Source organism: Orycteropus afer, unplaced genomic scaffold (assembly GCF_000298275.1).
Source record: "Orycteropus afer afer isolate SDZICR_OR568_19922 unplaced genomic scaffold, OryAfe1.0 scaffold00031, whole genome shotgun sequence".
Classification (NCBI taxonomy): Eukaryota; Metazoa; Chordata; class Mammalia; order Tubulidentata; family Orycteropodidae; genus Orycteropus; species Orycteropus afer.
The window spans coordinates 14,689,528-14,703,779 of NW_006921618.1; the positions used below are offsets into that span (position 1 = coordinate 14,689,528).

General features: G+C 50.5%; 1 protein-coding gene across 1 annotated transcript in view; it reads left to right on the forward strand.

Annotated features, from left to right (window-relative positions):
• WDTC1 (WD and tetratricopeptide repeats 1) overlaps positions 1 to 14,252 on the forward strand; it is a 49,390-nt gene extending 35,138 nt beyond the window's left edge. Inside the window, exons 6-15 of the mRNA XM_007935794.1 lie at positions 1,579 to 1,761; positions 2,546 to 2,640; positions 3,057 to 3,172; positions 4,855 to 4,930; positions 5,733 to 5,841; positions 6,614 to 6,787; positions 9,853 to 10,088; positions 11,588 to 11,762; positions 12,695 to 12,887; positions 14,055 to 14,252. Coding sequence (XP_007933985.1) covers positions 1,579 to 1,761; positions 2,546 to 2,640; positions 3,057 to 3,172; positions 4,855 to 4,930; positions 5,733 to 5,841; positions 6,614 to 6,787; positions 9,853 to 10,088; positions 11,588 to 11,762; positions 12,695 to 12,887; positions 14,055 to 14,252 — 1,555 coding nt within the window. The remainder of the gene's footprint in view (positions 1 to 1,578; positions 1,762 to 2,545; positions 2,641 to 3,056; positions 3,173 to 4,854; positions 4,931 to 5,732; positions 5,842 to 6,613; positions 6,788 to 9,852; positions 10,089 to 11,587; positions 11,763 to 12,694; positions 12,888 to 14,054) is intronic.

The window sequence follows — 14,252 nt, forward strand, 5'->3', positions numbered from 1 at the left end:
TTCTTTTCTATAAAATGGGAAAAATTATAGTATCTCTCTAGTTGGCCTGAGCATTAAAATGGGAATAGTGTGTGTAAAACCTTATTATTACACTTGGAGGACAGAAAGCACTTGGTCAGTGGTAGGCCAGGTAGCACATACTATATGTTATGCTTGCTGTCCTTGACTGACCACACTGTGCTGAGGCCACCTAGTAGGAACTGAGCATCCAGAGAATTGGGTAGGATGCTAATCACTTAGGCACAATCAGGGCAGGCACTCTAGTAGAATGTAAAGGCCCTAAAGTGGGCCTTCCAGAATAGACAGGATTTGGATGGACAGGGAAAGCAGAGAACACCCACTGGCTTGAGCAGATTTTGGGAAGGCAGGGAGGAAGGGCTCTGTAGAGGTAACTACCCAGGTTTGGAAAACTGGGGAATAAGGTAGGAGAGGTGTGTGAAATCAGGTCTTGAAAACCAGAGTGAGGAGTCTGGACCTCAAGCTACAAGTAGTGAGGGATCTCTGTAATTTTTAAGCAGGAGGGTAGTGTTTTAGGATTTTAGGAAGAGCAGTCTGGTGAGGATGACTTGGAAAGACAAGGTGTACAGTGAAGAGATTACTGCAGATTAGGGGGACAGAATCTGTTAAGGGTGATAAAAAAAATTTGCAAAAAGTAGTAATTGTTGGCACAGCATGGCAAATGTAAATGTCACTGAATTTTTTGCACATAAAGATGGTTGAAATGGCAAATGTTTTGTTATATCTATTTTACCACAGTAAAAAGTTTAAGAAAGAAAGATGATCCCAGATGTCTAGGCAAGAGGTGGGGGAGTACATGGGTTATGGCCCTTATCACTTTATGAATGTACCTGTGTATGGCAGCAAAAACACGACGGGACGCAGAGTTTGCGGCTGCTGGGAAGACTTTTTGGTCTTACCTTTACACCTGGATGTGACTTTGTCTTGTCAGAGAGCAGGTATGCTTGCGCTTCCCTTGGTGCTTGGTGTTTCTAGGTCGTTCTTGGACGATCTCCAGATTCTCTTGGCTGTCACTTCCACACTTTCTTTGGTTTCTAAACTAGATTAGGAAGCAGCAGAGCAGAGTGGTTAAAATGCAGTCTTAGGAATCTGTCCCAGCTCTGCCCTCACTAGCTGGCATACAGAGGCACTTCTATATGTTCTCCTGGGCAGGTTATTGAATTTCTTTGACTCTCAGTGTTCTAATGGTACCTAGAGATGATGTGACAAATAATTAGGTAATACATGTGAAACAGGGACAGTAATGAACACAAAGCAAGTTTTAGTAAGTGTTAGTAAGCAGTAGTAGTAGTAGTACTGGTAGCGGTCATACTGACATCTGTAAAGAAGGTACAGTAGTATCTCCTGTAAGGGATTATGTTAGACAATACAGAATGTGTTAAAAGCCTACTGCAGTCCTGGTATATAATGGGCACTCAAGAAATGAGAGTGATTTTTGACATTCTTATGGTTTACAGACAGGTCCAAAGCCCTTCCCAATTCCTTTGTGTGACAAAGCCTTGACTTCTCCCCTGACTTCCACATAAGGACCAATTCCCTTAACTCTGTCCTCTCTCACAGCCAGTATGACCTTCGGGAGAACAGCAAACACTCGGAGGTGCTGATTGACCTGACAGAGTACTGTGGCCAGCTGGTGGAGGCCAAATGCCTCACTGTCAATCCCCAGGACAACAACTGCTTGGCAGTAGGAGCCAGTGGGCCCTTCGTGAGGCTCTATGACATTCGCATGATCCACAACCACAGGTATGATGGCTCAACCTCCTATGCAGTAGCTTCCCGGGGCCAGGACCAGGACAGTGACTCCTGGGGCTGAGCTCCTGAGGCCTGCTGCCCTTTTACCTTATTGCCATGCCCTCTTCTTCTTGAGGTGGTTTTTTTAAATTTTTTGACTAGAAAAAAATTTAATCTATGCTGTATTTGCAAAGCTTGAAAAGTATAATAAAAAAAAATTACCTATAATCCCATCACCTAAAAGAAATCACAATGTATAACATTTCTTGCTAGTCCTTGTGCTACGAGTGTTCATACAGTTATCTTGTAGTTTTTTGTAATGTAATTTTATTCCATTCTTTTTTTAAAAAAAAAAAAAAAAGCATATAATCAGATCCCCATAGAAGGCCCAGAACTGAGCAGCTTCTCCAGCCAGGGCTTTCGGTGGACTCCTGGGGCAGAGGCCAGACTGTCTGGCCTGCTTTCCTTTCATTTGTGGGTTTGGAGGCCCACAGCTGCTCTCACACACCAGGTGACTTGTAGGAGGCATTGAGCCTTACCCTCCTCATCTGTGAAATTGGGATAATAGGGTTGTCCTGAGGAGCAAAATAGGTGCAGGGCCTGCTCTGTAAAGCACTGTAGTGCATATGTCCACAGCTGTCTCGTCAGTAGATCTGTGGGGTTGCTTATTTGAGGAAGGGACCGCCTGTATCTCTACTTCTTATATCAGGGATATAAACTTAGTCTAGGGAGTGTGGTCTTACTTAGCCAGGGTAGTGCTAGGGGTTGTAATCTATATGGTTTGCCTTCCTACCAGAAAGAGCATGAAGCAGAGCCCTTCAGCAGGTGTGCACACCTTCTGTGACCGGCAGAAGCCCCTTCCGGATGGTGCAGTCCAGTATTACGTAGCAGGTAGGGCTCAGCCCGGCTCTGGCCCTGAACTCTTGGCTATGTACTTGACCCTTTCTCGGGCAGTGCAGGGAGGCACCATAGCATGGTGGTCAAGAGCAAGGATATTATAGTCAGACAGACCTGGGTTTTAATCCTGGCTTTGCCACTGGCCAGCTGTGTGACCTTTGGCAAATCACTTAACTTTGCTGAGCCGTAGTCTCTTTTCTGTAAAACAGAGTTGTAATGTCTAAATGAAATAAAACATATGAAATAGTTTGCCCAGGGCATACGATAAGGGCTCGGTATTTGTAGCTTCTGTTACAATCAATCGAGATTATTGCTGTTCATCAGCAATGAAGCCGTCTCCATACAATCCCTTGCCCCTTTGGGTAGAAACTGAGATGTTCACACTAAGTTGGTTGAATTGCTCCCTGCAGGCCACTTGCCAGTGAAGCTGCCTGACTACAACAACCGTCTGAGAGTGCTGGTCGCCACCTATGTGACCTTCAGTCCCAATGGCACAGAGCTGCTGGTCAACATGGGAGGGGAGCAGGTAGGTATGGCTGCCTAAGGTGCCTCTGCCTCACTACCACCCCACATCCAGCAGCTACGTCTGTGCACCCCACCTCCAGTGTCAGAAGGTGGCAAGAAGTAACAGCCTCTTTGTGAATTCGCATTACTGTGAGCTATGGGAGTGACGTAGCATTATTGGGATTCCAGAGAAGTACCCTGCCCTGGTCTTTTTTTCTCTTTTCTAATGCTGGCTTGCTGTTTGCTAGCTTAGCATTGGGACTTTGAGCAAGTTTCTTTATTTTCCTGAGCCTCAGTTTCCTCATCTCTAAAATGGTATCACTACCAGGCAGGGTGGTAAAGTTTAGAGAAAAAATGCCTGATATACCTAGCACACAGTGCCTGACATATGTTAGGTGCTTATTAAATGGTCGCCCTTGATAGTGATAGTTAGAACAAAGTCAGAACAAAGCACACTTTAATCTTGTTGTACACCCATGACAGAGGTAGATATGCAGGTGCAGGTGTCCCAAGTTAGAAGAAATAGGAGAATTGATGTGAAAAGTGGCTGTGTGTGCCTGGGACTTGGGTTTTGGCTGCTGTGTTTGGACATTGCACAGGGCTGAGAGAACCTAGGAGAAAACCCCTGGGGCACAAAGCATGCAGCCCAGGCTCTGGTTTATGCACAGCTTTGGGAAGTGCTCTTTGATAACAGCAGGTTGCTAAACCTCTGTTGATGCACTTCCAAGTGAAATAGTTGGTGACATTACAAAGCAAGGTGTAATTATAAAGGGAAAAAGTGGAGTGGAGAATAGGTGAGTGCCTGAGTTCAAAACAGGGTTCCAGCTTCATGGAGCTGAGCTGTCTCCTGGCCTTAAGGCAGTGGTTAACAGCCAGGATCTGATATCAGACAGACCTTAGTTTGGGTCCTGGCTGTGTCACCTGCTGCTTCAATGACCCTGGATAAATTACTTAAACTCTTCATCTATAAAAAGGGGTGAGGATAATAGTACCTTTTTATGGGGCAGCTTCTGGGATGAAATAAGTCATTTAAAACACTTAGCAAAGTCCTTAGAACAAAGTAAATGTTCAATAAATGTTAAGTCATAATAAACTCAAAAAACAAACTCATTACTATAGAGGCAATTCCGACTCACAGCAACCCCCATAGGGTGTCCAAGGCTATAACTCTTTATGGAAGCAGACTGCCCTATCTTTCTTGTGCAGAGCAGCTGGTGGGTTCAAACCACTGACCTTTTGGTTAGCAGCCGAATGCCTTAACCACTATACCCCTTGAGTTTCTTTAAGTTATAATAGATAATACTTATTTATTAAAAGAAATAACTAACACTATTGCTTTGGACAAGTCACTCCTCCCTCTGAGGCTTTAGTTTTCCATTTGTAAAAGGAAGCATTTTGTTTTGTGACCTCTGAGGACCTTTTCAGTTTAAACATATGATTCTAGTTAATGACAGTATTTCAAGCAAGGATTTAGGCAGATCACATAGTCCACCCTGAGGACCAGGAGCTGGGAAGGTTTTCCTGCCCAAGGCTTGCTCCCTAGAAACCTCTCCTGTCCCGGCTTGATGGCCCAGAAGCCCTCTGTTCCATGCTTAATACTCACTGTGTTCTTCTGGTTCTTAAAAGCCACCAAAGCCTTGCTAGTTGTCCAGCCACATTTTTACCTCACAGTCTCCATCTCTTTTCCTGACTCCTCAACTCTAGGTCTATTTGTTTGACCTGACGTATAAGCAGCGGCCATACACGTTCCTCTTGCCTAGAAAATGCCACTCCTCAGGGGGTAAGTTCAGGGCTTAGCCCTTCTCCCTTAAGGTAACTGCTAACATGGGGCTGGGGAGCTTGGGCAGGTGCTACCTGTGCTGGAAGCCTGTCACTTACCCTGGGCTGTGACTGTGGTCTTCCAAAAAAAGAAGATTCTCTAAAATAACACTTTCTCTTTAAGAAGGGAGAAAACAGGCCAGCAAGATCTGTCAAAAAGATTTGCATCACAAACCTTTTCATTTCCCTCTGAAAAGACAGGTTCTTTCTGGGGGGCTTACTCTTGAGGGCCTAAAGTAATTGTCCTTCCCCTTCTTTTCCTGGCTCAGTCTCCCTGACATCTTCCTAGGGCTTATAGTTGTTTTAGGCACCCCCTAACCCCCACCCCCACTGCCATCTAGTCAATTCCAACTGATAGTGACCCTCATTGCGTTTCCAAGGTGGTAAATCTTTACGGAAGTAGATTGCCCCATCTTCCTTCCATGGAGCAGCTGGAGGATTTGAACCACCAACCTTCTGGTTACCAGTCAAATGCCTTGGGCACTGACTCTATGGCAGTGGGTTTGGTGGTAGTGGTGGTTTTTTTTAACCCCCACCCCCAGCTAAGGGTAATGTCAAGTTGAAGCTGTGTCCCTCACCGACCACCAGGTGGCGCACAGGCTTTTCTTTATGCCGTTGCCTGTCTCAGAATTTGTTTTCTGGGAATGGATCTTACCCGTGGAGAATAGCCCCACAATGGAACCAGCACTGTGATGGAAGTTGGCAGGCTGTCCAGGGGAAAATGTGAACTCCTCCTGAGTTCCTTTCTCCCCACTGTCCGCCAGAAGTCCAGAACGGCAAGATGTCCACCAATGGTGTGTCCAATGGTGTATCCAATGGCCTGCACCTTCATAGCAATGGCTTCCGGCTTCCGGAGAATAGAGGACACATCAGGTAAGGCCAGCCTAACTTGTGCAGCCCTTCTAGCCCCAATTATACTCGATGGACTGGAAGGAGGGGTATGTCCTGTAAGCCCTCCTCCCAGCCCCTGCCTAGGCACACCTCCCAGAGAGTGAGGACTGGGAGATAGAAGCTTCTGGAGGGTGACTAGTGCTCCCAGTGCTGCTTCTACATGGTAGGACCCCAGTCATCCTGACTGAAGCTCTGGTCCCTTGGTACCAGAAGCTGGGGACAGGCCATGGTGTTAACTGCCACTTATCACTGCACTCTCTCTAAAAGGGGTTCCACACAGATGTCCCCTCCCTATTAATTATTTTCCATTCCATAAGCATATTGTTGCCAGGACCTGTGGGCTTTGGATATAGGAATTGTTCAAAGACACTCAAATTCTCTAGCCCTTGAGAGAAACAGAAGATCCTCTATAGTGAAATCCATAGGAGGGACTTGGGTGGTCCTAAGGTTCAGCTCAGCATGGAGGCAGGTGGCTGGGACAGGTGGTATCAGCTACTATCATGCCCAGAGGTTTGATTAAGAATTACCTTAAACATGTCCAAAACAGCTTTATTTTTGCTTCTCTGTTTTTCCTCTGGCCCCATAGGCAAGAATGCCTACTATCTATCACATTAACTTAGGCCAGGGACAGCAGTGGTCCCCTCTTCTAAAGGGTACTGCACATCTTAGGAGCCAAAAAAAAACCTGCGTGGCTCTCAGATACAGGCTATGGACTTCCTCAGGCTGCCCTGACTGGGCTCTGCTTCCTCTGCAGCCCCCAGGTGGAGCTGCCCCCATACCTGGAGCATGTGAAACAACAAGCCAATGAGGCTTTTGCTTGCCAGCAATGGACCCAGGCAATTCAGCTTTACAGCAAGGCTGTTCAGAGGGCCCCTCACAACGCCATGCTCTACGGGAACCGAGCTGCTGCCTATATGAAGCGCAAGTGGTGAGTGGGCACTGCAGAGTAGGCCCAGGCCAGGGCTAGGGACGAAGGACCTGGACCAAAAGGTAGTGGGCCTGATAGAGCCGAAGTTGCTGAGGCATCCAGGAATGGTAGCAGTGATCCCTGCTGCCTCTTAGGGTTTCTTAGGCCTACCCAGGCCTCTCCTTTGTGTGTCTAAGCTGAGGTGGACTGATGCCTGACCCATTAATAGGAAGTCGCAAGTACCAAGGAAGCTCACAGTTAAATGGAACAGAGACGTGTTCACAGTAGCTCCGTCATGGTCCTGTGACCACTGGAGAAGTGGGAATTAAGAGGAATGATGGGTAATCCCAATTGTAGGAAAATTGGGCGTTGAATTTGGTCATTGAAGGAGCAGTGGAATCTCACTAGGTGGAAATGAGGGGTTCGATAAATTCAGTTGCTATCTGTTGGAAATGATTCTGCAGCTCCTTATCTCTAAGGCTTGCTTTGTTGTGCTCTTAGACCCTTTGGGCCAAGCACAGACAAAATCCCAGAATTTTGAAGCTGGGTATGGGTCATGCTGGAGTGTGGTGGCTGATGGTAAAGGAGTGGGTCCATATCCTGAAGAACCCCTCATCTTTGAAAGATATCAGGGCCTCAGCCCTTCTGCCTGCACCAGTAGGCAGGCAGGCAGACCCCCCATCCCCCAGACAGAGCCAGGACTAGAGATGGATAGAGCTGGGCCCACAGCCATTTCTGCTCCGTCTGGCATCCGTTGGCTCTGCCCAGACAGACAGGACAGCTGGTGTGCCATCGTCTGGCTGCAACCAGGCAGGCCAAAGAGGGAAGCTTAAGAAACCCACCCAAGTCAGCAGGGGTAGTAGGTGGGGGTTTGGGAAGATGCTATACCCACAGGTCTTAGCCCAGGCATCAGAAGTTTGCCAAGGGCTCAGGTGCAGTCAGACCCAGGAGATGACTGCTTTGGGATCATCTTGAAGTGTTTTGCCTCTCTGTCCCAACAGTTGGGTAGAATGCAGTGATCCTCATCCAGGCCCTAGCCTGCAAGCTCAGCTTCACTCCTGCATCCTTGCCGAGAGAGGCTAATGATTTCCCAATCCATGTGTGCCCTTGACATGTTCTCTGAACTCCTGCTATGTGCTAGGGACGTGAAGTTCTGTCATTCTGGGTGTCTGGACAGGAAATAAAAACATGGGCACAACTGAGCATGAAAGAGGCAGGAAGCAGTATGTCGAGTGAGTGTTTCAGGTGAAATGCTGTGGACATCGAGAAAAGTTGGGTCGCTTTAGCTGGAGATCAGCAAAGCTTCAGGAAGATGTGCTGTCTGAATGGGCTTTAAGTGTGGGCAGGCTTAGACAAGGAGCTGGGGGGGGGTGCGGGGGAGGACTGTGGGGGAAGGACATTCCAGGGATATGAAACGGTATGAACAAAGATGTGGGGGTGGGGGACTGACTGAAGAGCTTGTTTGCAGAACAACAAATCCATTTGGCTGGAGCAGAGGGTTCAGGAAGGGACTGGCAGGAGATGAGTCTGTGAGGTAGCCTGGGGCCGGCCTGGGAAGGGCTTGGAATGCGGAGCGGTGGTGGTTGGCCTCGATTCAGCAGATGATGGGCAGCTACTGAAGAGTTGTGAGCAGGAGAGGGCTGTGATGAGGACTGTCCTTTCAGGGAGATTGATCTGGCACCAAGTGTAGGATGGGTGAGTCCTGGGGCCAGCCTGCTCTCTCACCATCCCCACATGTCTGCCAGTGACCCCTAGAATGTCACATTCTGTCCCAGGCCAGTCTCCCCAGGGCTGCCATCTGCTCCTGGACACAGCGGGGAAGCTGTCACCCCTGGCTCCTAGCTGGTCTCTGGTCAGCTCCCTCTCCCCAGGAGCTCTGAGGGGCACCTTGTGGGCAGTAATTGGGTTTTCAAGCAGCGCCTGCTCCTTTGTCACAGCCCCTCGTTCTGACGCAGGCTGCTCTCTCCCATCAGAGCTGCTTTCTCCCATCTGCCCCCACACTGGCCGAGCTACCTATTCCTGATCTCACCATGGCTGCTCCAAGGGCTGATGCTGTAGGACAGGAGGGTCAGGAGAAGCTGTCCCTGTCAGTCCTGCTTTGGTCCTATGTGGGCTTGTGACCTGTGCCCTTGGTAGAAGGACCATCATCTCTAGGGAGTGCTACTTGGCACAATTGGACCTTAGGCCCACCCCTAGCCCAGCAGAAACAAACACATCATCTTCCAAAGGAGAAGTGGCTCCTGTGAGCTGCCTGGCTCCCAGATGAAAGGCAGGGACAAGTCTAGGGGTGCTGGGGGAATGTGTATCCTGTACTCTGGCACAGGCTGGGAGAAGGAGGGGCTTCTCCTCTGACCTCCTCCCCACTTCTTCCCCCCTAAAAAAAAAAAAATACTCCCACTTCCCTTCATCCATATGCTTCCGGAGGTGGGAGAAGTGAGTGGGGACAATTTGGAGCTCCTGGTGTTCGCACCCCCTCTCACCATCAGCTTCCAGAGCGCTGACTCTGCCAGACATCAAGCCCTATCCTCTAGCCCCAGGAGGTAGAGGCCACAGCTGCTGTGGATCAGTCAGCCAGGACAGACAGGGGTCTGGCTGAGGGCTTGCTGCCTGCTGGTCAGACTCTGAGTCCGCAGCCTGGCACTTCTGGTTTCCCCAGACCACAAAACTGTCCTTGAGGGCCCCCTGTCTTGGACATGGCTTTGAAGGCCAGTCAAGAGGAGGTGGATGGAAAAAGAGAGAAGGCGGGCTTGGGGAGCCTAAGGTGGGCAAGATGCCAGGCCTTCTGCTGCAGAGCTGCGGGTGCCTGGGGTGAGTGGGTACACAGTTGCACTCTGTACCCAGCAGAGGGCATCCCAACACCAGTTTTTGCCAGCCTCCAAGCTCTCAAGTATCCTGGCTAGCCTCCTCAACATTCTCTAGTTCCTGGGGAGGGACGCCAGGGCTGAGCCAGGATTCTCTCCATCCCCAAGTTCCCTCACCCTCAGATCTGTCAGAGTGGGTTGGGGTGACCACAAGTAAGAGAGGAAGCAGTGGGGAACCCTTGCCATGTGGCTCCACCCCTAAACAACCTTCTCCTGCCTTCCTAGGGATGGTGACCACTACGATGCTCTGAGGGACTGCCTCAAGGCCATCTCCCTAAACCCATGCCACCTGAAGGCACACTTCCGCCTGGCCCGCTGCCTCTTTGAGCTCAAGTATGTGGCTGAGGCCCTGGAGTGCCTGGATGACTTCAAAGGGAAGTTCCCGGAGCAGGCCCACAGCAGTGCTTGTGATGCATTGGGCCGCGACATCACAGCTGCCCTCTTCTCCAAAAATGATGGTGGTGAGTGGGTCGGGAAGAGGGTTGGTGACACTCTGTTTGAGGTGCCACATGACATTCTGGAGAGAACACAGTTCTGGTACTGGAGAAGCCTGGGTTCAGATGTTGATTCCAAAACCATGTGACCTTGGGACAGTCACTTGGTCTCATCAGGATTCACTTTCCTCATTTGAAAAGGAGAATGATAGCACCTTCTGTTCAGTTTCTATTGAGGATTGGCAATAACCTGATATAGTCTGTTACTCAGGATAACAATAAACTGAACCTAAACAGGCCACATGGCATCCAGTTGGGCATCCACATGTGCTCATTGACAGGGCCTTGGCCCCTCCACTTGGCCAGCTGAGGAAGGGGCAGCAGCTGATGGCTGAGTTTGTTCCAGTTTGCACAGGTGCAGCACAGGGCAGTAGATATGCCTTGGGTGTAGGGTGTGGAGCCTCAAGTCTACCATGTGGTGACTGTGTGGCCTTGGGCAAAAACACAGCCTCTCTGAAGCCACTACGTTACCTACACAAAGAGCATATGAAGCCACCACCCCCAACACCCCACCACCCCACCACCCCACCACACCCCTGGCAAGCTCACTTCTCCCTGTAGTGTTGCAGGGAGATCTGGGTAATTGTAGTGTGGTCTGTGGTAGACATGATCCTCACCTGTCCCCTTTGTAGTTTACTAATCATGTGATTGATCCATTTGTTTATCAAGCACTTGCCATGTGCCAGTCACCGTGCTGGGGCCTGGGAATACAGCTGTAAAAAGTTAGCCCTGATTTCTGTGTTCATAGAATTTACAGCCTGGTGAAAACCCAAAGGGTGGAGGAGAAACAGTGTGACAAGTGCTGTGGGGACCTGAGACAGTATAGGTATATAGAAGAGGGGTTTATGGCAGTCTGGGCTTCTCGAGAAAGAGACATTTAAGTTGAAGGCTGAAGGATGAGGAAGAAGAGTTAACTAGATACAGAGTGTGGCTGTGGGAGGTAGAGTTCCCAGCAGAGGGACCAGCATGTGCAAAGGCCCTAGAAAGAAGCAACAGACACTTTTAAGGAACTGAGAAAGCTGGTGTGATTTTTTTATCCAAGTCATGTAACCAATCAGTGCCTCAGTTGGGATCCATGACAACCTGTCTTCCCGAAAGTAAGAGTTTGGACCCTACTGCCATAAGAGCTATGCCTCTTGAGAAAAATAACCCATTCAGTGCTGTGTTTGCCAGTCGCTCACCCTCTGCTCCCCAGCCTCTCACCTCCACCGAAACAGAGCTTGGGCCTGTGCGTCCGTGGGGCCAGAGCCTTTACTCAGCGACCTGAACAAAGGCCCCCTGGCATCAGAGGCCTCCTCTTGACACCTTCTGAGGCCAGAGCCACAGATGCTTCTTCTTCACAACATTTTTCTAGTTTTCCAGGGTAGGGGTAGAATCAAGGAGCCCTATATTGGTGAGGCAAATGATAAAGGTGATGGGAGGGGCCAGGGACAGCACTCTCACCTTTCCTTGGTCTCTGCCCCCAGAAGAGAAGAAGGGAGCTGGTGGCGGTGGCCCAGTCCGCCTCCGTAGCACGAGCCGCAAGGACTCCATCTCAGAAGACGAGATGGTGCTGCGGGAGCGAAGCTACGACTATCAGTTCCGCTACTGTGGCCACTGCAACACCACCACAGATATCAAGGAGGCCAATTTCTTTGGCAGGTCTGAGGCCCTGGAGGGGAGGGTGGGGCATAGCCCAGGCAGCAGCAGGAGGTTTGGTGTTGGGGCAGGTGGCGGAGTGGGGGTGTAAATCTTTTAGAAAAGCCTCAAATCCCAGCTCTGCCTTTGCGCCCTGGGGTTGTCGGCCTCAGTGTTTCTATCTGCAGAATGCAATTAGCCATGCCCACTTGTGGGGACACAGTGAAGACTAAGGAGATGATGCAAGTAAAGCATCCAGCACAGTGCCTGGATGTCCCTTTACCCTCTGCCTCCTCTTCCATCTGTCTCTGTGTGCCAGAGCTTGGTGTCTTTATCTGATGCTTGGAGCCACCCTCAGCCAGACATGAGCCCTCAGGGGTTGGGGATCTTGGCACACCTGTTGTACATTCAGAACTGTGCCCAGGAACTGAGGAGCATAGCCATGTCTTGAATACTGTCACCCCAGCCCTCCTTTGTGTATGTTGTTTGCACTTTTTTTGGGTAGATGAGAGACATGCATCAAGAATTTCTGCTTCAAGGGCCCTTCTAAATGTCACCACGCATGGGGGAGCAGATGTCCTGTAGGATTTGAGGTCTGGATTCAGAAAACCTAGGCCTTCTCAAGGAAGGCTTGGGAAAGGGTGTTCCCAGAGGCCTAAGAGATGGGAGACCTGCTCCTGACACCCAGGAAGGTTATGGTGTACTTTAGGGGAGAGTACCTCAGAGGCAACAGGTGGCCCCTGACCTTGGGTTGATGAGAACAGTGAATGGGGCTGTGCAGTAGGGAGAAAATTATCCTGTACTTGGGAGTTCGGAGTCAAGGGAAGACCCCAGAGTATGGGGGCCTGAGTGGCTCCAGACGTCCCTGCTCTTCCTCACCCTGGGCCAGGTAGCCTGTACTTGAGGCCATAGGGCAGTACCCCACCTGACCTCCCTGCCCTTTGCCCCCCCGCCAGCAATGCTCAATACATCGTCAGTGGCTCTGACGATGGCTCCTTCTTCATCTGGGAAAAGGAGACCACCAACCTGGTCCGCGTGCTTCAGGGAGACGAGTCCATCGTCAACTGCCTGCAGCCGCACCCAAGCTACTGCTTCCTGGCTACCAGTGGCATTGACCCTGTTGTACGGCTCTGGAATCCCCGGCCAGAGGTGAGGTTGCAAGAGTGGTCAAAGCCAAGCAGGGAGGAGGGGAGGGACCTCCACCTGGACCTGTGAGAGCTGTAAAGGGAGATGAGTCAGGCAGAGGCTAGAAGCTGCTGGGATAAATAGCTCTTACCCGAGAACCCAAAGCTGTGTTAAGGTGGGAGCTGTCAGCGTCCGGAAGCTCCAAACGCAGTGGAGTGCCGCACCTGGGCCAGGAGGGGGCTCTCATCCTCTGGGAGCATAGCCTTGAGCTAGCTGCGAACATGGGGCTCACATACAGGAAACCATAACCAAGGACAGGGCTGCAGGAGGGCAGAGAAGGGAACCAGACCGGCCCCAGCACTGCCTCATGACAAGTGTCCCTGCCCCCACATGCTGTGTGCCTGTTGCCACAAGCTGTGCAGAGGCCAGCCCCTTAGTCATCTGGGTAGTATGCAGGCTTTGGGGTCTGGTGGGCCCCTTCACTCACTGCCTGCAGGATTTAACCATTTCTGACCCAAGTTCATCATCTGTACTCTGGGAATGGGCATGGCAGCACCACCTCAAAAGGTTGCTTTAAGGATTAAAGAAATGATACCTGTGGAGTGTCGGACCCTCAGGGACACTCAGAACAGTGTGGTCCCCTCCACTCCCAGTATGGGTAAGCCGGCGAACCTGCCCAAGACCTACCCAGTTGCTGTCTCACTCCTTCCCCTTTCTCAGCTGGCGAAACAGAAGTCAAATGGTGGGCATCAGATCCCAGAGATAAATTGCTGGGACTTTTAAAGAGAAATTTTACAAGACCCTCCTTGGAGGGGAGGGGAGGGGAACAGAAAGGAAAGTAGTTGGGTTTGAGAGTGGTAACAGAATAGAGTTGCCCCACCCCCATATAGCCAGTAGGTGCACCCTTCAGCATACCCTGGAATGTGTGCTCTCCCTCACATATATCCATGTGGGTTCCCCCACACATGTAACCCAGTGTGGTACTGTGTGCCCTCATGGATGTCCTGGTATGCTAGGAGCCCCATGTGTATCCCAGTCCAGGAGTTCCCCTCTGCCCAGACACAGTTGTGTCCATCCCCTCCGTAGCTATAGTTCAGTCTGCATTGCCCCTCTGTGCATATATCCCTATGCAAGTGCCACCCCATATACCCTGGTGTCCCCCACATGCCTTCTCTTCCCCCACCCCCTCAGAGTGAAGACCTCACAGGCCGAGTTGTGGAAGACATGGAGGGCGCTTCTCAGGCCAACCAGCGGCGCATGAACGCCGACCCGCTGGAGGTGATGCTGCTCAACATGGGCTACCGGATCACAGGCCTGAGCAGTGGGGGTGCTGGGGCCTCTGATGATGAGGACAGCTCCGAGGGCCAGGTGCAGTGCCGGCCCAGCTAG